We start from the raw sequence: 24,969 nt of genomic DNA, 5'->3' as shown, positions 1-24,969 counted from the left end.
GTGTGTGGCCTGATGTGGTCGCCGGTGCCGCGTCGCAGGTTGTGCGACGTGCGCCTTTGCGCCCATCCGGCAGTACCTCGGGGCTTGCAGCGGGTGCTTCGCCGGGCTCTAGCTCGGGGTGTTGTCGTGTGCACTGCCTGCTAACTTCAGATTCGCTGCGGGTCTGGGTCAGTCTGTGCATAGGCCGTTTGGGCCATGTGCCAACGCCTTCCGGGGTTGGTATTGTGGCTGGTGCATGCGCCAAGTTGCGCGGCGTGTGGTGGCCTCTGAAGGCGGGACGGTGGGTCATCCAGTTTCTTGCACTAGTGCGGTTGTCGGCGTTGTTTAGACTTTGCCGCTGTTCCTTTGCGTTGCCTTGGTTACATCTGTTTTGCTCATGGCGCTCCGGGTGAAAACCTTGCCTGACCTTTGTCGGTGCCGACGTCGGCGACGTTCTCGGGCGTCGTTCCCTCCTTGGTGGTGTCGTCGAGGAGCCCTGGCTAACCTCCATGCCCTGTGGTCCAATCCTTAGGGTGAAAACCCAGATTTGGCTTGCCGGATCGGACGACGGCGATGTTGGTGACGTCGCTCCCTTGTTGGAGGCGTTGTTCTTGGAGGATAACCCTTGGCTGGAGTGTGTTCCGCTAGCACACGTGTTGGCTTTAGCGAGCAAGTTTTGGGCACACCGACATCGTGCAAGTGCGCCACCTTGGATGACAAGGATAGTGGTTAGCGGAGGATCCCGTGCTGCTGCATCTTGGTCGCATGGGGAAATGCACTCGACGGGTATCGACCGACGAAACTGGGCGTTTGTTGTGACCAACAGTGAAGTGGTGAGATATGGTGGTGCAATGTTCGGGACGAGCGCGGTGATCGGCGGCAGGAGGCTTTTGCAGTTGACGAGACACCTCACGGGCTTGTCTTCGAGTTCTACGAGGCTGGCGGGCCGAGGCGCCTTCTTCGCTATCATGTACTTTGTGTATTTGGCACTTAGGCCTGAGATTGTTTGGTTGCAGTGGTTGTAATGTTAGTCTAGCGGTCGTTAGTCGTGTTCTTGTTTTGAGTGCTCCGTTGTGTCGGCCTGTTCTTGGGCTTGTAAATACATTTTTTTTATCAATGCATCGAGACGCAAGCTTTGCGTTTTCTCGAAAAAAAAAGTGCATAAAGTGTATTTTGTTTTGATCAACTTAGCAATTTTACGCTAATATTGTCCTCTGTTCTCAATTTATCGTATATTCGGTGGTTTGAGAGTACATACTCGAGTAGTTTACCCCTTTTTAGTAGCTCCTGTACAAATACAGAGTCGAACATGCAGTTTTATATCTTGCCAATCCATCGGAAGAACATAATTTAACGTTGCAAACTTTGTACACCTTTCAGATCATGTTCTTGATCTTCGTTAATTGACAGGACACAAGGGAGTTGCCTAGTATTTAAAGGTACATGTGATGGCAACCATATTATTTCCTTTTATTGGGTCATGTATAAAAAAGATTCAAGAACTTGCTACCGAGGAGGCGGTACTAATACTGGGAGTCAAACAAGAGCTTACAGAACTGCAACGAAGTATGAAGCAAATACAATGTTTTGTTAGTGATGCTGAGCAGAGAAGCATACAAGAGTCTGCAGTTAGCAATTGGCTCGGTGAGCTTAGAGATGCCATGTATGATGCTGACAATATTATTGATCTGGCAAGGTTTAAAGGAAGCAAGCTACTAGTAGACAATCCTTCGTCCTCAAGAAAATCAACTCTATGCAGTGGCTTCTCACCCTTGTCTTGCTGACCTTCTAGAAGAAGCAGCGGAATCGTGCTGCGCCCGCCGGGGCATCCTCTCTGGCGGCGGAATCACGTCCTCGTGCTGGTGCGGGGCGGAGTTAGCGCAGGCCTCCGAGGGGAGAGCGTGCGCGACCACCAGAGGCGACGCAGAAGCTCCGACTTGAAGATGCTCGTCCGTGTCACACAACACGCCAGTGTGCTTATTAGATCGGGGACGCCGAGGCTGACGGAGGAGGGTGTAGCGAGGGGGGAGGTGGAGGAGGCGGCGCAGTTGAAGGGCCGGCGGCTCTGCCGGAGATCGGGAGCCCGGTCGAGATCGAGAGCCCGGTAGGTTGAGGCCTGGAGGCCCACGTTGATTAAGAAAGATATCAGCGGATTTAGTATTCTAGCACATCAATGGCCAGATGTTTTACTTTTTTTTTCCAATGAAAACCTAGGCGCCACGCACTGCCGTAGCCGCCGTCCAGGAGATTTTCGGTTCCCCTCGCCTCCGGCCGCCGTCTTGGCGCTGTGAGGTGGGGGAACCTTCTAAGATTATCCAGAAGTTTTTACTTATATCGATTGTTTGGTTCTTATTGGCAACGACATGGTGGAAGGTGCGATGCCCTCACAAATAAAAGTACTCTGGTTCTTCCTCTGTTGTGGTGGTGCCTCAACGAGCGTTGCCGTGGAGTTAGAGATTTTTAATCCCTGTGGATTTTGTGTACCCGATCTTGTGGATCTTGGGTTTGTGTACTCGCAGATCCGTTTACACGTATCTGTTGAGTTTTTGTTAGTGTGTCATGGTGCTTTTGTTGGTTTTATGTTTTGTAATTTCGGAATATTTCTCTGGCGTTTTGATGAAGATCTTGCGGTTCGACGACCTACACGTTTAGGGGATCATCTCCGGCCCAAGTACGTTCAACGCTCATGGCTTCTCATCTTTTTGGATGAGCGACTCAAGGTGCATTTCCAAACCTTTGAACGTAGTCAAGTTCGTGCAGGGATACCAGCAATGATGTTGCTGCTACAGTCTGATTGCAGTCTCTATGTTGAAGTCTTAGCAGAATTTCATGTTGCAAAGTATGAAATCACGGAGAAGATGTCTTTAAGAAATTTCATTGTAATTTTTAATTATAGGAGTTGCATTAGAGTTTCTAGAGTGTATGATCCAAAGCATTGTACCTGTAATGGTTCTCTTGTCTGAATAAAGTTACAGGTTATTCTAAAAAAAAAGATGTTTTACTTTTTTATGAGATTATCTAGCCTCTATATCTTTTTTGTGGTTGCTCCGACATGTACTTTTAGTATATAATAGATAGATGCGGGTTTGAGCTTCATGACACTTGATGTTTCCCTGACGAGTCTGAACTGAGTTCAAGTTGGGTGTGCAAATTAAACAAGTGTATAGCATGTTTGACAAATTTTTAGCTGCGTCTTAGCCGGTCTGTATATCAGTGTTATTTGTGATGGGGCGCGTGCTATTTCGTGAAGGGTTCCATTTTGTGAAGATAGATCTTGCATCCATAGTATGCCATGTTCTGGAGGTACAGAGACTTTTAGTTATCCCTTCTTCCAGGTTCGCTTTTCATCACGTTGTCCGGACCCCAATTTGCCCAGCATCTCATCTTGAGTAACAGAGGAAAATCCCAACACTTGCTCCCTACATCTCCAGTCTTCTCTGCACCGCGCCGCATCAAAATCTTCCCACATCAATGATGACTGATAGCAGCAGCTACTTGATGCATTCATCCATTCATTTCTGAAAGGGGAGACCAGTAATCCAATAACACAGTTCTTCGGTCTGTTCATGGTTCAGGGTTGGAGCAAAAGCCTGAAACCATCGCCAAAGAAAAAAAAAACGAAGTTCAGATTCGGAGAGGCGGGAACAATATTCCAACGGCCTATGGGCCTTGCGATGGGCCCAGCCCCTTGATACTCGGGACCACCTGTGCGAGCGGCCCAGAGTGAGAAACTCGAGTTGGCCGCCGTCGAAGCCAAGCCCCAGGACAGCCGGCGGCGGCCGGGCGATGTCGTCGACGGTTCAGCGTCGGGGTGCCCCGCCGGAAGATCTCGCCGGGGGAGGCGGAAGGAAATCTCCGCTGGGGATGCCGCAAGATGGTCTGGCTCCACTCTAGCCTCAGACGCGAGAAACCCTGATCCTGCGCCTGCTCCTGCTGGGTGTAGGTTCGTCGTTTGCTTCCTGGGGTTAGCTAAACAAATTCGATAGGTTTGGTAACATGTATTCCTGGAACAAGGGTTAATTTGGCCGTGGCTGCTTATCAAATGAGCAGGTTGCATGAACAATGCTGCACGGCGGACGGAGGGGTTGATGGAACGATTAGCATAAGATCAATAAATTGGACGAGCAATGGCCGGCCTCACAAGTTGCATAAGATCTGTGATGTGTGCAGACCACAATATTTCTCTAGCAATTGGTGCTCAAAGCAAAAGGAATATACCGCAGCAGGTATGCCCTCAAGGTGTTTGTGAATATGTAGGGCTGGGAAGAAGAACATGTGTTCGGTACAGCAGAGACCACAAGAGTTGTGTTTACTTCTGCTGCATTTCTCAACATCATTTTACAACCTGATGTGAGTACTGTTAATCTAAGACTACTCCGCTGCAGTGGGCTGGTGGCTTTGTGGCCATCATGCCGGTGAGTCGCCGTTGACCTGACTTCCTCTTGCACCAAGTTCTTCCGTTCTGTGGTGCCGCTGGCCATGGCTAAGCCCTGTTCTTCAGCCCATTGAGAGTTGATACTTACAAGAGTTGAGGAAAGGCCTCTCTGGCCCAATGGTCTTCACGAGGCTGGGAGGGGTCCTGGAGTCGCCAACAGCTGAGGGTAAAGAGCTGCAAGCTATCCTCCAGGCTTTCCATGTTCACTTGAGGCAACTTGAATCGGTATCTGAATTCTAACAGCTCGGGCTTTCTGAATGTCTGAATCTTCAGTATTTGTTTTGACAAAAGCAAAACTAAAGTAATTAAGCAGAGGAAAAAGAAGCTTCTTTGCTTCTCGCTGCAGCAACATGTGCATCCCCTTTTCCTTCATTTGGTAAAGATGGGTCCGATTCTTTCCTGTCCATTTGGTTTTGGGGAGAGGCGCAGATTATTATTAGAGTTGGCCAGTCACCAGACTGATTCTTGGACTCGACGTGCTGCTGTAGTCGATTAGCATATGCGTTTCCTGATGCAGCAGTAACGCAACAACGCCTCTCTTTTCACAGAGCTAACCATGTAAACAATCAGTCATGGAGGATAATCGGCGATAGAATACTGCACCCATCCGTTAATTGCATTCTGAGAAGAGGTACGTCTCGTTTGTTGCCTCCAATTTAGGTTATTTCTGTTTATATAGTGTGTATGTAGAATCACATTTTGTCGCCTGCATTGCACTGGGTTGCAGCCTTGTGTTGAGGAATTCGATACGCGAGGGCTACGGTGCGTTCGTTCGGATATACTTCATCTCCTGCTTCAAGTGAATCTCTGCCACTTCTCTATTCAGATATATCTGGGTAAGCATCTTGCCTACACTGTTGTTGACTTTTTCTTGTCTTTGAATGAAACCATCCTCCTGATTTTGCTCCTTTTTTCCCCTTGCACCTAGCAGACTGGCTATGGTCCCAGCTTAATCATCACCTGATCAGTTCATTGCATAGAAAGTGATTAATCTTTATATCAATTGGTGTCCTTCTGATTTTATTCATCACTGATCAACATAGGCTGAATGCTGGGATCGTGCGATGTCCTAGCTAGAACACATGTCTTTCAAGGTAAGAGTAGTGGTGCTGCGCCATCTGGAATCCAGAAACGTTTTCAATTATCATGTTTTACTACTGTACATGGAACAAAATCTACCTACCAGTGTTCAATATACGTTTCACTTTTCCTGACCCTTGTACCTTTTTGCAGGTGTAGCAGCGAGGTCTGTTACTTCTCATCTCGCTTACGCTCAGTCTGTTTAGATCTTAAAGTAGTGATGTGTTGATCATTCAAGCAAACTACTTATGCAAGATGATTACTGTTGATTATTGTTATCGACTGCTTATTTCTTGCTGGGAGATTGATTTGTAAGGTAAGAGTTGTGCTATACTTCATATCTTTCATCCTTGTTTTATAGTACTATAGTTCTGTTTAGGAACTGTATGATTACTGGAAGAAGACTTATATCTAAAATATTTATCTTCATTGTAACTAATGGAATATTACCTGAAGTTCTGTATGGGGATGAGAAGTAAATTCCCCATTAATGACCCTCCAACTGAGAAGTATACAAAAAATGCTCAATCAATTTATAGAAGTAATTGGCTGGTCCTAATGTTCTAGAGTAAAGCCATTAATGGAGTTCCATAGCTCCAGTATGCTAATTTCTATATAAAAAATGGGTACTGATGTCTCTAAATTTATGTTGCTAGTATATAACATTAGTGGCCCTTTCTAATATCTGGATCATAACACATGTTTTTTATTTGTTGTCAGCCTGCTGATTTGCCACTTTCCCATCGCTCGGTATTTTGGCCGATCTCCCCCATCAAGTTTGTTTGATGGCAACCATATTAGATTCTCTTGTGGGATCATGTTCCAAAAAGTTGCAGGATATCATCATTGAAGAGGCAGTTCTGATTTTAGGGGTAAAAGAAGATCTGAAAGAACTACAACGGACAATGAACCAAATACAATGTTTTCTTAATGATGCTGAGCAAAGAAGGACAGAAGAGTCAGCAGTTAACAATTGGCTTGGTGAGCTGAAGGATGCTATGTATTATGCTGATGACATTATTGATCTGGCAAGATCTGAAGGGGGCAAGCTACTGTCCAAACATCATTCATCATCAAGAAAGTCAGCTGCATGTAGTGGCATTTCATTGTTCTCTTGCATCCCTTGTATTCAAAAGCGTCACAAGATTGGTATTCAAATTAGAGATTTCAATGCTGAACTTGAGAAGATTTCAAAGCTAGGCAAAAGATTTTTAAGGCTTCAGAACATGCCGCCTAAAGCAGAAGTTCCGACACTGAAGCAGATGAGAACCAGCCACCTCGTGGAGCCTAATCTTGTGGGAAAGGAAACATTACATGCTTGCAGAAGATTGGTTGAACTGGTGCTTGCACACAAGGAAAAAAAGGCCTACATGCTTGGTATTGTTGGAACAGGAGGGGTCGGAAAGACAACACTAGCTCAGAAAATATATAATGACCAAAAGATAAAAGGAAATTTCAGCAACCAAGCATGGATCTGTGTTTCTCAGGATTACTCTGACACTGCTCTTTTGAAGGAAATTCTTCAAAATTTTGGGGTACACCATGAGCAAAATGAAACTGTGCGAGAGCTCATCAGCAAGCTCGCAACGGCCATTGCAGATAAAAGTTTCTTCATTGTGTTGGATGATGTTTGGGTGCCTGAGGTTTGGACCAATTTACTGAGAATTCCGTTACATGCTGCTGCAGCTGGATTAATTCTTGTAACAACTCGACATGATACCGTGGCACATTCAATTGGAGTGGAAGATATGCAACGAGTTGATTTGATGCCAGAAGATGTAGGATGGGAGTTGCTTTGGAAGAGTATGAACATTAAGGAAGAAAAAGATGTAGAAAACCTTCAGAATATATGGATGGATATTGTTCGTAAATGTGGTGGACTCCCTCTCGCAATCAAGGTTACTGCTAGTGTTCTAGCAACTAAAGAGAAAACTGAGAATGAGTGGAGAAAGGTTCTAGACAGAGGTGCTTGGTCTATGGGCAACCTTCCTGCTGAGCTCAGAGGTTCTTTGTATTTAAGTTATGATGATCTACCTCGGCATCTGAAGCAATGTTTCCTTTATTTAGCCTTGTATCCAGAAGATTGGTACATGGATCGTGATCCTCTTATCAGGTTTTGGGTTGTTGAAGGTTTTGTGGAGGAACATGACAACCAACTTCCTGAAGATACAGCAGAAGATTATTACTATGAGTTGATATATAGGAATCTCCTGCAACCAGATCCTCAGAGATTTGACCATGATAGGTGCAAAATGCATGATCTTTTAAGGCAACTTGCTCGTCATTTGTCAAGAGAAATACTTTCTATGGTGATCCACAGTCAATGCAGGCTATTAGTTTGTCCAAACTACGGCCTGTTTCCACTGCCACTGACAAGGATTCAAAATTGCTCCCCGTTATGGACAAAGAGAAGATTAAAGCAAGGACACTGCTAATTTGTTTTGCTAAAAACCCCTGTGTTCAAAACACAATTTTCAAGATACTTCCATGCATCCGAGTTTTAGATCTAAGTGACTCGTCTATACAAAATATTCCAGATTTGCATTGGAAGTTTGATCCATCTACGACTTCTTGATTTTGACTGTACGGATATATCTTGTCTGCCAGAGTCAATCGGCTCTCTCATGAACCTTCTGGTACTGAACCTGCAAGGATGTCAAGCTTTGCACAGCCTTCCTTTGGCAATCACTAACTATGCAATTTAAGGCGCCTTGGTCTGCGTGGTACACCAATTAATCAGGTACCCAAAGGTATAGGCAGATTGGAATGCCTCAATGATTTAGAAGGATTTCCTGTCGGTGGTGGAAGTGATAATGCTAAAACACAAGATGGATGGAAGTTGGAAGAGTTTGGGCATCTGTTGCAGCTAAGGAAGCTTGATATGATCAGATTGGAAAGAGCATCACCATCTACTACAGATTCATTGCTAGCAGACAAAAAGTATCTGAAACTTTTGGGGCTATGCTGCACGAAGCATCCGGTTGAACCTTATTCAAAAGATGTTGGCAGTATTGAGACGATCTTTGAGCAGCTTATCCCTCCACACAACCTGGAAGATTTATCTATTATTGATTTCTTTGGATGAAGGTTCCCCACCTGGCTTGGTACCACCCATTTGGTCTCCGTCAAAGCCTTGATCCTCGTAGACTGCAATTCATGTGTGGATCTTCCCCCACTCGGCCAACTACCAAACCTAAAATATCTAAGAATTGGTGGAGCAGCAGCAGTTACCAAGATTGGGCCCGAATTCATGGCCTGCAGGGGGGATAACCATAGATCCACGGTGGCAATTGCTTTCCCCAAGCTTGAATCGTTGGTCATCAGGGATATGCCCAACTGGGAGGAGTGGTCCTTTGTTGAAGAAGGAGATGCAGCGGCAGCAACTATGGAAGGGGAAGAGGACGGATCTGCTGAGATTCGGAAAGGGGAATCCCTCTCTCCATGGTTGCAGGTGCTGCCACGCTTGAAGACGTTGGAACTTTTGGACTGCCCCAAGCGGAGAGCTCTCCCACGGCAGCTTTGACAGGAGGCCACCGGCTTGGAAGTTCTCGAATTAACGAGGACAGGCAGCTTGAAGGCGGTGGAGGACCTCCCATTCCTCTCTGAGAAGCTTGGGATCCTGGGTTGTGAGTGTCTGGAGAGGGTCTCAAACCTCAATCAAGTGAAAGAGCTGCGCCTGAGTGGTTGCCCAGGCTTGATGTGCGTTGAGGGGCTTGGAGGCTTGCAGCAGCTGTGGTTGGGCGAGGATATGGAGACTCCGATATGGATGCCAGAGCTTCAACAACAGAGCCATCAGCTTGATTGTGAAGATCTGGACGTCTACACATGGGTTTATTATGTGCCTAATTACGTGGCATCTAAACATACAAGGTATGCCCATTTACTGGATATTTTTATTCAATCTTATGTGCTCTGTTTTATCTTAACGTATGTGTCTCGTGTACTAGTACATGTCTTGTCCCGGTACTTACTACATTTCTGTGTCCACGAGCAAATTCAGTATTTCAGTGCTTCGTCTTAATTACATGATCTTAATTTTCACCTGTGTTGGATCGTGCTTTTCATACTCTGTTCTGCCATCTGCATCCATGCTTTTATTTAAGTTTGTCCAAGTGCATACTGATTATATTACCAGCATGATCCTCTTAGGTACATCTCATAGGAAGTTATATACTTTGCATTTTCTGCACTTCCATTTAGTGTGCTGCTGATCAGTTTCAAGGCAGAGAGCATTTCTAAACTTGTATCTTATATGTTCTCTGTTCTAAACTTGTATATTTCTCAAAAGGGGTCTTTTTACATAAAAGGCATACAATTTGCCTGACTTTTATGCAAGATTATATAGCCCCATAGATGGCAACAGAGAATTTGGAATAGCGTGTTCTGTTCTGTAATTTAGTTGCAAAGACTGTCTACTAGACTGAACAGCAACATCTGTCTATGCATTCTTCGTAGCGACATGGTGTTTGACAAATGCGCACGCCCTAGTTCAGTCACTTTTGTTGAGCATACAATTTTTGTCTAGCATATGTATCGAATAGATAACTAGCTTTTGTCATTTTGTATGGTCTTGAAACCGGTTCTTCTATTTCCATATGACCTATGATCTGATCATACCTTTTAATTTTATTTGCTGGTTTATTTTGTAGCTTGTTAACTGCAAGGGGCTCGTGGAATTGCAATTTGGTGATGGGCCCATGGGCGAAGCAACACTAGCATATGTAGCTTTCTGTGTGGAAAATTGGAAAAGAAAAAACCCAAGAAATAACTGAAAAATAAAATCACAAAAAAAAGGAAAATCCAAAAAAATGAGGAAAATGAAAATCACCCAAAAAAGAAAATTAAAATGTAGAGTGTGATTTTTTGTTTGTTTGTAATGTTGGTTAGTTGTGTGAAAACATGTACGGGTGTTTTATAGAGTAGGTAACTCTGCCTATGTCACAACAAGTGTAATACTCGAGTTACATAGCCGGTTCCAAGCCCGGAGAAAGGAGGGAGTAGTACCACCAATTCTGTGACTTCTGTCACAATGCCATGCAAGAGTATCTTCAATTTGTTCAAGTTTCAGATGCTGCTGCAAGCCTGAAACAGAGAATATTTCTTGTTTGCGACGACGCTTCAAGAGGTTTCTACAAGCATAAGTTTTCTCCTTTGTTGAGTGGTCATGCTTAAGCCCTGTCACTCATGGTTGGTCTCTGACTTAATTTGTGATTACACTAATCGATTTGTGAGGTGCCTTTGCCTCCGAATCTCCTCAGTTGTGCGTGGTAAGACTTACTATCTTTATTTCTTACCTTTGTTAGTCCTTGCTCAATTTAATTTACTCATGGCACTCTTGTAGGGTCTGAGCTGCATGACACTTGCTGTTTTTTGAGGACGTCTGATCAGAATTCAAGTTGGTGACTGCTTGTGATGATACATGACAAAAATTTTAGCCTGTCTGTAAAACTATTAGTGTTGAATGTGATGGGTGTGATTTAAAAAAAGTGCGTAGCGTGTCAAATTTTTAGCTGCAACCGCTGCTGTTTTGTCAAGGGTTCATCTTCTGAAGATGAACTTGCCTGTAATTATTCTTGCGTCGATCTATAGTATGTTTTCACATTCTGGAGGTGCAGAGATTTGTGCTACTATTTTCTATTGCAAGATGTATTTTTTCTCGATGTAAAAATATGCTCTCTTATTTGTTTGTTTGTTTGAGGGGTCTTAAAACTATGCTCTTTCTTTGGTAGCTTCAAAAGTTTCAGAGGAGGAGAGGCAAATTGTGAAACTAGATGGAAAATGCAAAATCGTTCTTTGGGAGGAGGGAAACCATACTGCCCAAGGCCCATGGGCTTAGGAGATACGACAGGCCTTGTGATCAGTACGAGGCCCAAACAAGCTTCTTCTCCGTTGCTCCACTTCCACTCCATGTCCGTCCTTACTCCCTCTGGCCGCTGCAACCCTTGGCCGGCATCAATGGAGCCAAACGCCCTCGGCGACCTCTGCTGGTCTCGACCCCCTTTCGATTCGAAACACCCCCATCCATTCACAGGATCCAGTGAGGGGAGCCACGCCCACACCACGATGGGGAATTCCAATCCCCAATCTAGTCCAGTCCAGGGTTGGTCCGAGGTCAGGATTAATTCGCGGGCGATTAAGCTCTTCGTGTTCGTGGTAAGACCCCTCTTGTACCTAATTTTGTTTTTGCTTCCTACTTGATCTGATCTGTAAAATAGATGCTTTGGGTGTATGGCCGGCCGTAGTGTGCAAATAGATAGCAAGCCAGCATTGGAAACGCAGTCATCAGATGCACAAGTAGACACCACCAACTAAGTACAATTCTACTCGACTGATTTTCAGAGGCGACGCTAGACTTGAACGTAGTAGGACAACAGGTCAGGCACAAAGTTTGACTAGTTCTGAAAGTTGTAACTTGCATAAACAAGGGCCGGCGGCATTATCTGCGTAATTCCCGATGCGAAGAAGAGGTCACACCGCCAAATAATCTGGCGTCTATATGCTACTTAGCAGTCTCGCAGTTCGGTATGTTGGTGTACCACTGTTGATGCCAGGAGCGGTGCTAGGATTTCATTAAGCCTAGGGCCATTGCTTAAAAACGTCAAATCACCCAAATTACCATTACAAAAGAATTTTCTTTCTACGTCCCGGGCCGCGGCCCGGGCTGCCCAGAGCCTGTCTCCGTCGCTGGTTTATGCCATGCATGCATGAAGAGGATCCTTGGGTGGGAATTTTCTTCCAGAATTGTTGACCTCAATTGTGCCCCATTAATCAACAATGAGTTCGTCGCAAAAATATATATTGAACAATGAGTTAAGTTTCTTATACAGGCATGTAATTCACCTTTTGTCCCCTCTTGCAGGTGTAGCGGTGTGGATCTGAGGTTTTTCTCGTAATTGATGACTTATCGGACGATCCATGCATCTGCTGTTATCTGTAATATACAGTGTGCTCAATCGGTTATTTGTATTCAGCATGTCCAGATCTTAAAGTGCTCTAATGTCCAGATCTTATGTTGACTTTTACTGTCGATCGTTTCTTTGTTGCTGAGCTGGAAGATCATTCTGCTAGGTAAGCATTGCAATCATACATCAGACCGTTCATTATTGTTTCCGCAATATTACTACTCCCTCCTTCCCAATTTAAGTGTCGTTTTAGATTTTAATTTTTTTCTCAAATTAACTGTCTTATTAGCATACCCACATTAACTACTCGATCATGCGTTGGAAAACTGCATGCGAAGAAATTTAGCACTCGGTTTGGCTAGGAGACTGCATGTGCGCGTGATTACTGCTAGCGAAAATTAAGTACAGCCGCGGAGCGTGCGTTGAAAAGTTGATGGGAAGAGTGCATGCGCCGGTAATTGGTGGTGGAGAAAATAACTACGGCTGCATGCAGCTCATTAGGAGACGTTATTAACTGCAGTCTTGGTATTTGAGATTTGCCTAAAACGACACTTAAATTGGGAAGGAGGGAGTACAATTAAACATGTATCAATGACTCCTAAACTTGCTTGCGAGAAATGAACTATGGTTACTGATCCAGAAGATGGATAAGCCACAGAGAGAGGGAGGGAGGGAGGGAGGGACTTTCATACCTCACCCTGCCTTTTTTTTAACACGTAGGTTAAAACCTCCTGGCCTCTTCATCCTCAGATGCATAGAACCAAATTTTATTAATAAAAATGCCAGAAAACATGGCCAAAGCATCAACTTACAATCTAAATACATGGAGTGGCCATTAATGGCAAATAACACCTACGACCAAGTCGCCACACCCTGTATCTACCATTCTTTCAGGGGATATTTACGAATAACCTGGTATAAATACTGATGCGGACAGTGCTGAATAAGAATGCAAATTTAATATCTATCTAGCGCGAATTAATCTGATTCCAATATTCTCAGACAAGTTCCTTTATTCTGACTATCTGTTTCTAGAACCTAGAGAACTCCAGATTGACTAGAAAGACATATAACACATACACTCTCAAGTATGGACTGGCATTAGCACGGTTTAATGAATTTGATAGCTGTTCACTCTCAAGTATGAATGGAAAATAATGGGATGGTCCCAAAATATTCCTGACGACTACCAACATACATGTTGTGCAAAACATATAGGATGCAGTAAAGCAACCACTGGAGTTCCACTGCTCCAGTATGTTAGTTTATTCAATAGAATTACAGCAAATATGTAGCAGTATCTCCAATTTTATGTTACAGCAATATAGATTTATTGAACCTTGTCTAATTTTCTAACATCTTAATAAATGTTGTGCGTGCATTGCCAGCCTGCTAATTGCCACTCTGCCAGATAAACCTCTTCGTATTTTTGGTGGATCTTGCTCATCAAGTTGCCTGATGGCAATCATACTAGATTCTCTTGTCCGATCATGTGTTAAGAAGTTGCAAGACATCATTACAGAGGAGGCAATTCTGATTCTAGGGGTAGAAAAAGACCTCAGGGAGCTACAACAAACAATGAACCAAATACAACTTTTTCTTAATGACGCCGAGCAAAGAAGGACAGAAGAGTCAGCAGTTAAAAGTTGGCTTGGTAAGCTGAAAGATGCTATGTATGATGCTGATAATATTATCGACTTGGCAAGATTTGAAGGAGGCAAGCTTCTAGCAGAAAGTCCTTCATCCTCAAAAATGTCAACAACATGTAACGGCATTTCATTTTTCAGTTGCATTCCTAATATTCAGAGGCGTCACAAGATTGCTGTTAAAATCAGAAGTTTCAATGTGGAACTTGAGAAGGTTTCAAAGTTGGGTGAAAGATTTTTAAAGCTTCAGATTATGCAACCTAAACAGGAAGTTCGAGCAACCAAGCAGATGAAAACATGTTCTCTTGTGGAGCCCAATCTTGTGGGAAAGGAAACTTTACATGCTTGCTCAAGGTTGGTTGAACTGGTGCTTGCCCACAAGAATAGTAAGGCCTATAAGCTTGGTGTTGTTGGGACAGGAGGGGTTGGAAAGACAACTCTAGCCCAAAAAATATATAATGACCGTAAGATAAAAGGAGCTTTTAGTAACCAAGCATGGATTTGTGTTTCCCAGGAGTACTCTGAAGTTGCTCTTTTGAAAGAAGTTCTTCGGAATTTGGGGGTAAATCAAGAGCAAGGCGAAACTGTGGGAGAACTCAGCAGCAAGCTTGCAGCAGCCACTCAAGGGAAAAGTTTCTTCCTTGTGTTGGACGATGTTTGGCATCCTGAGGTATGGACCAATCTACTAAGAACTCCATTACATGCTGCTGCTGCCGGAGTAATTCTAGTAACAACTCGACATGATACAGTTGCACAATCAATTGGAGCAGAAGATATGCACCGAGTTAAGTTGATGCCAGCAGATGTGGGATGGGAGCTACTTTTGAAGAGTATGAACATTAATGAAGAAAAAGATGTACAAAACTTAAAGGGTATTGGGATGAACATTATTCATAAATGTGGTGGACTTCCTCTTGCAATTAAGCTTATTGGCAGTGTTCTAGCAACTAAAGAGAAAACTGAGAATGAGTGGAGGAGGCTTTTAAATAGAAGTGCTTGGTCTAAGAGGAATCTTCCTACCGAACTCAGAGGTGCTTTTTATTTAAGTTATGACGATCTACAGCAACATTTGAAGCAATGCTTCCTCTATTGCGCTTTATATCCAGAAGATTGGAACATGTTTCGTGATGACCTTATCAGGCGCTGGATTGCCGAAGGCTTTGTAGAAAAGCAAGAAGAAGAACTTTTAGAAGATACTGCTAAAGACTACTACTATGAGTTACTATATAGGAATCTCCTTCAACCAGACCCTTTACCTTTTGACCGTAGTAAGTGCAAAATGCACGACCTTTTAAGGCAGCTTGCTCAACATTTATCTGGAGAAGAAAGTTTTTGTGGAGACCCACATTCATTGGGGCCTAAAACTTTGTGTAAACTTCGACACATTTCAGTTATTACTGACAAGGCTCTAATCCTCCCTACTGTTAGAAATGAACATATTAAAGCAAGGACAGTAAGTATTCATTGTAAGTCGCTGAGGGTTGAAAATACAATTTTCAGGAGACTTCCATGCATTCGAGTTTTGGATCTGAGCTGCTCATCTATACAAACCATTCCAAAGTGCATTGGAAGCTTGATCCATCTAAGGTTACTTGATCTTGATGATTCAGATGTATCTTGTCTTCCAGAGTCCATTGGCTCTCTCATGAACCTCCAGACACTGAACTTGCAAAGGTGCAAATCTCTACACAGTCTTCCTTTGGCTATCACGCTGTTATGCAATTTAAGGCGTCTTGGTCTGGCTGGTACACCAATAAATCAGGTTCCAAAAGGGATAGGCAGATTGGAATTGCTCAATGACTTGGAAGGATTTCTGGTTGGTGGTGGAAGTGAGAATGGTAATATACAAGATGGATGGAAGTTTGAAGAGTTGGGGCATCTCTCACAACTAAGACGGCTTGATATGATTAAACTGGAAAGAGCATCTCCTTGGAGCACAGATTCACTGCTAGTAGATAAAAGGCATCTCAAACTTTTGTATCTATCATGCACTCTACAAAGAGATGAACCATATTCGGAAGAAGACGTTGGCAATGTTGAGAAGATCTTTGAGCAGATAATCCCGCCATGCAACCTGGAAGATCTAGTTATTAGGGCATTCTTTGGTCAGAGGAATCCCACGTGGCTAAGTATTTCTCAGTTGCCCTCACTAAAGCACTTGAACCTTGAAAATTTTGTATCATGTGTGCATCTTCCAGCAATTGGACAGCTGCCCAACTTGAAATTCTTGAAAATTAAGGGAGCAAATGCAGTTACAAAGATTGGACCCGAATTTATTGGCCACAGTAAACACACAGGTGCAGTTGCTTTCCCAAAGCTTGAAATGTTGTTCTTCGAGGATATGCCAAACTGGGAGGAGTGGTCCTTTTTTGAAGAAGAAAATGAACACATGACTCGCAGTTTGTGCATCTGGGACGAGTGGTCCTTACCTGAAGTTACAGAAGGGAAAGAGGATGGAGAAGTTGTGATGCAAAAAGGGAAATCCATCCAGTCTCCAGTTTCACATCTGCTGCCACGTCTGAATAAGTTGGTACTCGTAAACTGCTCCAAGCTGAAAGCTCTCCCACAACAGCTTGGACAAGAGGCCAGATGCTTAAAAGTGCTCCAGTTAAGAGGTGCAAGCTGCTTGAAGGTAGTTGAAGACCTCGCTTTCCTCTCCGAGTTGCTTCTAATCCAGAGATGCCAAGTCCTGGAGAGAGTCTCAAATCTTCCACACGTGAGAAAGTTGCACTTGGAGGATTGTCCCAATTTGTGGTGTCTTGGAGAGGTGCGCAGTTTGGAGGAGATTAAGTTATACAAAGGTATGCAAGATGTCTTTGAGATTTGGATGCCAGGGCTTATGCTGCACCGCCAAGTACTTCATGGCGATCAATTGGATATCTACGCATGTGTCTAAGAGAGTTGCATTCGCAATTATATGGCATCTTAAGGTACGTGACATTAACTAGGCATCTGGATTTTACATACGGTTGATCTGCTTGGATTCCCATTAACCATGCTCTATTTTAACATAATGTTTGGGGCGCAAGTACCACTACTCGCCGGAATCTATGAATTTGTGGAGAACTGATTACGAAGGAACTGCACTAGAAGCACCACACTTGTATAACACATATGTGCTGTACACACTGTTTATCTGGAAACTGTCGACCACTTCAGAGGATAAGTGTGAGTAGCAATTAATGATTGTACATCTGCTAGGACTTAGTGACTAAATGACCTTTTAGTTTAGGGTTCTCAAAAGAAAGTGCAGTACCTCGAGTTTCCAGTGTGAATCATGAGACCCCAAGCTGTTGCTATGACCAGGATTGGTCTGCATTAGGATTAGAGTAATATGCAAGAGCAAGCTCATGTGGTCCACGATCTCCCACTTTCCACTACTTTACCTTGAACTATGGAATATTTTGCCTATTGGAATTGGTGCTACCCATGAATAGATTTAGTACTGGTATTTTTCCTAAGCATTGTTGTCGGGTTGTAATATATATGTTATTCAAAAGCAAAAGCATGTGAGTACTAGTAGTATATGCCTCGAGATTCCACAGGGAGGGCATGTGAGTTTTTTCAGACCAGTGTAATGCATTGATATCCACAGTCCACTTAGATAACTATATTCGGCAGCCAAGCTTAGTAGTTGCTAATCTATTCACTGGATGAACGCTCCTAGGTAACTTACATCGTTGCCAATAAGGCAGCCAATGGGCAGCACGTTAATTTCTGCCACAAGCTAGTCTCAACACCATCAAAATCATTCCAGCAACAAAATCTGTGTAATTGGCACTCTAACCATCATAGCCGTCTGCTTAATTTGCCTCCATATGTTTCGAACCAGACTATATGTAAGTAAGATATTCATCTCTGCAAAGTCATCCTATCTGAATCAGGTTTCTTCTCTACTTTACCTTGAACTAACCATCAGTTGTATCAGGATTTTCAGTTCATTTTGCGGTACTTTTACATTTTACCTGACTTGAGTTTTCTGATTTTTGCAGTTTATGTTTGGACGAGTATCAAATTGCGTGTTACTTTATGGTTTCACACATGAATCTCAAGGTGCTGATACTGACGAATTCTCCTAAAGCAGCGTTGGTACTTGCAAATTAATGGTTTCATCAGAGCAGAGCCAACACTCCAACAGCATCATATGAGGATTTTTTTTATTGGCGACTTTGTAGATTGTGCTATCTAGTTTACATATTTTTGCAGCCAAGTGAAAGCCTTGAGCTTGTTATGAACTGGAAGTTACTTTTTGATGACCCGACAGCTCACGTATAGGCTGACCGACTGACCTGCTCACGAGCTGAACATTGTTTCCAACTCCATAATGTCATGTACACACGACCTGTCCTACTTGATTATGAACTATCACCAAACTTGTTTTTCGTTTAACCTGGTTTTCTTGCAAATGACACAATTATAGACAAAATGTGATGGTGTGAATTCAAAAAGGAAAGATGACTAAATTTGTTTCCTGTGCAAATATATGGACGGGACATTATGCTAGTTGCATGAAAAGAAAATGTGAGAAAAATACCTTAAAATGATAATAACAGAAAAAGAAAAATTTCCATTATGTACTCTGGTTGCTCGACTTCTTCCTCATTCTTTGACCGACACATGTGCACAGCACCCTCTCTTTATTAATAGAACTGAAACCCAACTCTGGTTGGTTCTTCCCCATTGGCCCCTTCCAATTCCAGGCATCTTAAGTCTCCCCTTCAAGTCATGGTCCGAAGTCCTAAATAGAACTCATCTGAACAAAACTGTTGGCAGGTTTCACATGGCTTCCTTGTGGGATCTCGAGGTGATTACTACTTGATTAGGTTAATCGCAACAACCAAGCTTAGATCTATGCAGCGTTCCTAGTTAAATTTTCTCACAAGAATCAATACCATTGCGCCGGGCATGCATTACTAGACCGTGCTGTTTAGGTTCCCACTTCCCAGCCACTAATTCTATGCTCTTGCTTTGCTCTGGTGTATTGCTGCTGTTTGCTCTGGTAAGCTCCACGCCACACTGGCATCAGGAGATCAAGTGATTGTTGCAATTTCTTTCCTTCTATTCTCTTGAGTTGATAAACTTATATGTCTGTTTTCCCTGCAGCATTGGTACATTGTGTTCACTCCAGTTGGCTGGCTGGCAGAAGTTGTCCTGCAGAGTGTTGAGGCAGGAAACAGTTGGTATTAACACACTATTGCCCTCCTGCTGCAGGCTGCCGTACTCACCAGTTGACCCGTATTCAGGTATGTTTTCACAATGCTCTGTGTCTCTAATTCAGCCTGCAGTAACCGTAGGATTTGTCTAGGTGTGTGAAACTCGCCTAGATGATTAGCATAGACAAATCTCAAGCATTTACATGACCAGGTTTCACATTTTCTGATGGAAACTTGCGGAGGTAAACAGATCAGGCCTGCCAGTCCCATTGATCATCATTCATCGGCGCAGACCCAAGCTCAAGTCTCATGATCGGCGCACTTGCTTGTATTGTTTGTTGGACTTCTTATCAAAGAGATCTTGTCAGGAGATAACAATTAATATGAACACATCCCACCCTTCTTCAGCAGCCTAATCAAGTATCCAGGTATCTTCTCTATCTCTGATTCTTGTATTCTCTAGTTCTGATAGCTCTGTTCAGTGATGGTAATTCTTGTTTTCACTGAACGAGCTTTGTTTGAAGGGAATCATGTACTTCACGTCTTCACCTTCTCCTTTTTTGACCTTTTTAATGTGCAGCAGTGAGGCTTTCTTTTGGAGACTGGCTGATAATCTTCCAAAATCTCTTCTATACATCGGTCTATTCAACCAGTCACTTCTCATTTCCTTTGAGCAAGATGGGTTGATCATTGGAGAAAAATGATTACTATTGGTTCTTGTATCACCCCTTTATATCTTTCAGAAATATTGATTTGAAAGGTAAGGTTCGTACTGTATTCCAGATCGGGCATCTTTGTTAGTGAAAAGTCAATAACAGTTACTGATATAGACGTTTCATCATTAGTGTAACTGAATATTACTTGAGGTTTTGTATGTAATGTTGTCCTAAGCAACTTTCCAATTGATGACTCTCTAGTTTTAGAAATAAAAAAACGTATGAAACTAAAAGTATACTTCAAAATCATGCTTTAGTACTGAAGTTTTAGACAAACGCCTGAAGAGGCAAGGGCCGAGTTATTTTACTAAAGCCAACGTAGCAAAACACATATTTTTCCTCAATCAGTTTCAATGCAGTTGATTGACTTGATTTATGGTACCTAGTGTATTCTCAACATCCCCATGGGCAGTATGCATGAGCTACTGAAGCAAAATGAAAGCAGTTGGCTGGTCCCAATATTCTGAACTTCTACCAACATACACGTTGTGCAAAATGCCAAAACCAATGAAGTGCACTATAGCCATTATTGAGTACTGTAGCTCCAGTCGACTTATTATTTTCAAAATTTAAAGGCCAATAGGTGACGTTATCTCTGTATTTCTGTTTCAAGTATATGAATTTAGTCAATACGTTCTACTTTTTGAACCATTTGTTCCTTGACTTCCAGCCTGCAAGTTTGCCGCACTTGTAGAGAAATTGCTTTGTGGGGGATCAATCTCGTCAAGTCTGATGGCAGCCATACTAGATTCTCTTGTTGGATCATGTGCCAAAAAATTGCAAGAAATCATTACAGAAGAGGCAGTTCTGATTTTAGGAGTAAAAGAAGACCTCAGAGAACTGCAGCGGACAATGACCCAAATTCAATACTTCCTTATTGATGCTGAGCAAAGGAGGACAGAAGAGTCCGCAGTTAACAATTGGCTTGGTGAGCTGAGAGATGCTATGTATTATGCTGATGATATTATCGACTTGGCAAGGTCTGAAGGATGCAAGCTACTAGCTAAAAGTCCTTCATCATCAAGAAAGTCAACTTCATGTATTGGCAGGACATTCTTTACTTGCATTCCTGATGTTCAGAAGCGTCACAAGATTGCTGTTCAAATCAGAGACTTCAATGCTAAGCTTCAGAAGATTTCAGAGCTGGGCGAAAGATTTTTAAAGCTTCAGAATATGCAGCCTAAAGCAGAAGTTAAGCGAGTGAAGCAGATGAGAACTAGCTACCTCCTGGAGCCTAATCTTGTGGGAAAGGAAACATTACATGCTTGCAAAAGATTGGTTGAATTAGTGATTGCACACAAGGAAAAGAAGGCCTACAAGGTTGGTATTGTCGGAACAGGAGGGGTCGGAAAGACAACGCTAGCTCAGCAAATATATAATGACCAAAAGATAAAAGGAAATTTCAGCAACCAAGCATGGATCTGTGTTTCTCAGGATTACTCTGACACGGCTCTTTTGAAGGAAATTCTTCGAAATTTTGGTGTACACCATGAGAACAATGAAACTGTGGGTGAGCTCAGCAGCAAGCTCGCAACGGCCATTTCAGATAGAAGTTTCTTCATTGTGTTGGATGATGTTTGGGTGCCTGAGGTTTGGACCAATTTACTAAGAATTCCATTACATGATGCTGCAGCTGGAGTAATTCTTGTAACAACTCGACATGATACGGTGGCACATTCAATTGGAGTGGAAGATATGCAACGAGTTGATTTGATGCCAGAAGATGTTGGATTGGAGTTGCTTTGGAAGAGTATGAACATTAAGGAAGAAAAAGATGTCGAAAACCTTCGAAATATAGGGATGGATATTGTTCGTAAATGTGGTGGACTCCCTCTCGCAATCAAGGTTACTGCTAGTGTTCTAGCAACTAAAGAGAAAACTGAGAATGAGTGGAGAAAGATTCTAGACAGAGGTGCTTGGTCTATGGGCAATCTTCCTGCTGAGCTCAGAGGTGCTTTGTATTTGAGTTATGATGATCTACCTCGGCATCTGAAGCAATGTTTCCTTTATTTGGCCTTGTATCCTGAAGATTGGTACATGTCTCGTGATGATCTTATCAGGCTTTGGGTTGCTGAAGGTTTCGTGGAGGAATGTGAAAACCAACGTCTTGAAGATACAGCGGAAGATTATTACTATGAGTTGATATATAGGAATCTCCTGCAACCAGACCCTCAGAGATTTGACCATCATAGGTGCAAAATGCATGATCTATTAAGGCAACTTGCTCATCATTTTTCGAAAGAAGATACTTTCTGTGGTGATCCACAGTCAATGGAGGCTAATAGTTTGTCCAAACTACGGCGTGTTTCCATTGCCACTGAGAAGGATTCTATATTGCTCCCCTTTATGGACAAAGAGAAGATTAAAGCAAGGACACTCCTAATTCGTTCTGCTAAAACCCTGTGTGTTCAAAACACAATTTTCAAGATACTTCCATGCATCCGAGTTTTAGATCTAAGTGACTCGTCTATACAAAATATTCCAGATTGCATTGGAAGTTTGATCCATCTACGACTTCTTGATTTTGACCGTACAGATATATCTTGTCTTCCAAAGTCAATCGGCTCTCTCATGAACCTTTTGGTACTGAACCTGCAAGGATGTGAAGCTTTGCACAGCCTTCCTTTGGCAATCACTCAGCTATGCAATTTAAGGCGCCTTGGTCTGCGTGGTACACCAATTAATCAGGTACCAAAAGGGATAGGCAGATTGGAATGCCTCAATGATTTAGAAGGATTTCCTGTTGGTGGTGGAAATGATAATGCTAAGACACAAGATGGATGGAAGTCGGAAGAATTGGGGCATCTGTTGCAGCTAAGGAGGCTTGATATGATCAAATTGGAAAGAGCATCACCATCTACTACAGATTCATTGTTAGTAGACAAAAAGTATCTGAAACTTTTGTGGCTACGCTGCACTAAACATCCAGTTGAACCTTATTCAGAAGAAGATGTTGGCAATATTGAGAAGATCTTTGAGCAGCTTATCCCTCCAGGCAACCTGGAAGATCTATGTATTGTTGATTTCTTTGGTCGAAGGTTCCCCACCTGGCTTGGTACCACCCATTTGGTCTCAGTCAAATACTTGCAGCTCATAGACTGCAATTCCTGTGTGCATCTTCCCCCGCTCTGGCAACTACCAAACCTAAAATACCTGAGAATTCAAGGAGCAGCAGCGGTTACCAAGATTGGTCCCGAATTCGTGGGCTGCAGGGAGGGAAATCCCAGATCCACGGTGGCAGTTGCTTTCCCCAAACTTGAATCGTTGGTCATATGGAATATGCCCAACTGGGTGGAGTGGTCCTTTGTTGAAGAAGGAGATGCAGCGGCAGCATCTATGGAAGGGGAAGAGGACGGATCTGCTGAGATTCGAAAAGGGGAAGCCCCGTCTCCAAGGTTGCAGGTGCTGCCACGCTTGAAGAAGTTGGAACTTGTAGGCTGCCCCAAGCTGAGAGCTCTCCCACGACAGCTTGGACAGGAGGCCACCTGCTTGGAACAGCTCCGATTGAGAGGAGCAAGCAGCTTGAAGGTGGTGGAGGACCTCCCGTTCCTCTCTGAGGGGCTTGCAATTTGTGGATGTGATGGCCTGGAGAGAGTCTCGAACCTTCCTCAACTGAGGGAATTTTATGTGCAGGACTGCTCACACTTAAGGTGTGTTGACGAATTGGGTAATTTGCAGCAGTTGTGGCTGGATGATGATATGCAAGGGGTGTCTGAACTCTGGGTGCCGGGGCTTCTGCAACTTCGTGGTGAAGACCTAGATGTCTACAAGTGGTAGAGTATACCCAATTAGATGCCAACAGACACAAGGTACGATCACTGGTTGGAGTTTTCATTCCTTAATCATCTGCTATTAAAATTTTCACTCTGTCTTGTTCCATTGCGTGTGTAATGCTCTGTTCTGCTATGTCCCCTAATTTCTTTCTCGAGCACATATATTTAGATTGAATATCCACTTGCGCCCTTTCCATTAGAAGCTTAGAGCAGTTTTGAAGTTGCATACGTTGTAATTTTATATTCACATGAAATGTTTGAACCTACTGTGCTTGAACATGTCTAAGAAGACCGGCCTTGTGTAGATGCCACATTTAGAATGCAGCTCTGCTGTTTATGGCTCTGGACGGTTTCTCAACTTGTTGCTATCCAAACCACACTCATTCTCAACTCAACATACAAAATGTGCGTGTTGTTAGATGAGACCATGAATTCCATTGCACAAAATGCTTTGAAGGTACTGTAGAAATTAAAGGAGTTAGCAACCTGTTAGGCTGTTTACTCTATCCTTCACCGGTGTATGTGGTGATTTTAGTGCTCTGCAGATGCAAGTGTTCAAATATGTCGAACATACGAATAATTCACATATATAAGTACCTTTCTCTGAAAAAGATATACTCCGTAAGTATATTTCATCTGCTGTATCCATCAGGTTTGTTCTTTTATTTCCATACGGTCTGCTTATAACTTTATACGGAGTATATAATTTTTAGATAATACTGCTAGTATCTTTTAGACGTTTTCTTACCTATGTGCTTGTTTGCTTTGTAGGTTGCTAATTCCAAAGGCTTGTGCAAGTGTAACTTGGCCAATGACCCATCCGTGCATTACAACGTGATATTCTTCTGGGTGGAAACAAAAAAAAATCAGAAAAAAAAATTCCAAAAAAATAGAGAAAACAAAATTAAAAAAAAATAAAAACGAAATTCAGGCCTCAAAAAAAAGATTGAAGATTTCTTTTGGTTTCTTGTAATTTTTGGTTATGCTTGCGAAAACAGTTTGGATTTGTATTTGTATTTTTTTTATAGAGTAGGTAACTCCGCCTATGTGACATCAAATGTAATACTCATGTCGCATAGCCGGTCCCAAGCCCGGAGAAAGGAGGAGGGACCAAATGTACGTGTCACAAATGTCCGACACAAACGGTGAAGCCACTCAACATCTTAAAGATGTTCATTTTATCATCGCCTTGTTACCGATTGGATTATATTAGGCTTTGTGTTATTATTTGCTTGTCAGGATGCATTCTTATCCGGTACTTTGTTCAAAATAGCTGTGAATATCA

General features: G+C 42.9%; 2 protein-coding genes and 1 pseudogene across 5 annotated transcripts; all 3 read left to right on the top strand.

Annotated features, from left to right (window-relative positions):
• The first annotated feature begins 3,591 nt into the window (after window positions 1-3,591).
• LOC100821529 lies at window positions 3,592-8,206 on the top strand (annotated as a pseudogene).
• Window positions 8,207-8,581: 375 nt separating this feature from the next.
• On the top strand, window positions 8,582-18,431 carry LOC100821227 (putative disease resistance protein RGA4). Of its 4 annotated transcripts, none has more exons than XR_002966015.1 (6): window positions 8,582-9,364; window positions 10,144-10,761; window positions 10,836-11,647; window positions 12,354-12,562; window positions 13,785-17,210; window positions 18,035-18,431. XR_002966015.1 is itself a non-coding variant. In XM_024462873.1 (6 exons), the coding sequence occupies exons 4-5, from the start codon at window positions 12,504-12,506 to the stop codon at window positions 16,936-16,938; spliced, it is 3,213 nt and encodes a 1,070-aa protein (XP_024318641.1). In that variant the 5' UTR covers window positions 8,582-9,364; window positions 10,144-10,761; window positions 10,836-11,647; window positions 12,354-12,503; the 3' UTR covers window positions 16,939-16,972; window positions 18,035-18,431. The 4 variants fall into 4 exon arrangements, 3 of the variants coding, with proteins under 3 accessions (XP_024318641.1, XP_024318642.1, XP_024318640.1); XM_024462873.1 differs by having other exon boundaries at window positions 13,785-16,972; XM_024462874.1 differs by lacking the exon at window positions 18,035-18,431 and having other exon boundaries at window positions 13,785-14,712; window positions 14,792-14,978.
• Window positions 18,432-20,112: 1,681 nt separating this feature from the next.
• On the top strand, window positions 20,113-24,969 carry LOC112272350 (putative disease resistance protein RGA4). The gene is made up of 2 exons (XM_024462875.1): window positions 20,113-23,720; window positions 24,456-24,969. Exon 1 carries the CDS (start codon window positions 20,644-20,646, stop codon window positions 23,686-23,688), a length of 3,045 nt encoding a protein of 1,014 aa, XP_024318643.1. The 5' UTR covers window positions 20,113-20,643; the 3' UTR covers window positions 23,689-23,720; window positions 24,456-24,969.

Source organism: Brachypodium distachyon, chromosome 4 (assembly GCF_000005505.3).
Source record: "Brachypodium distachyon strain Bd21 chromosome 4, Brachypodium_distachyon_v3.0, whole genome shotgun sequence".
Lineage (NCBI taxonomy): Eukaryota > Viridiplantae > Streptophyta > Magnoliopsida > Poales > Poaceae > Brachypodium > Brachypodium distachyon.
The sequence above is the reverse complement of the archived record's forward strand: the minus strand, read 5'-3'. Positions and strand labels throughout refer to the sequence as shown.

Excerpts from the sequence above, each read along its gene's own strand:
- LOC100821227 (XM_024462873.1), top strand. The coding sequence starts at position 12,504 with ATGTTGACTTTTACTGTCGATCGTTTCTTTGTTGCTGAGCTGGAAGAT. Across the intron at positions 12,563-13,784 it reads CTGGAAGATCATTCTGCTAG|CCTGCTAATTGCCACTCTGC; the intron begins GTAAGCATTGCA and ends GTGCATTGCCAG.
- LOC112272350 (XM_024462875.1), top strand. The coding sequence starts at position 20,644 with ATGGCAGCCATACTAGATTCTCTTGTTGGATCATGTGCCAAAAAATTG.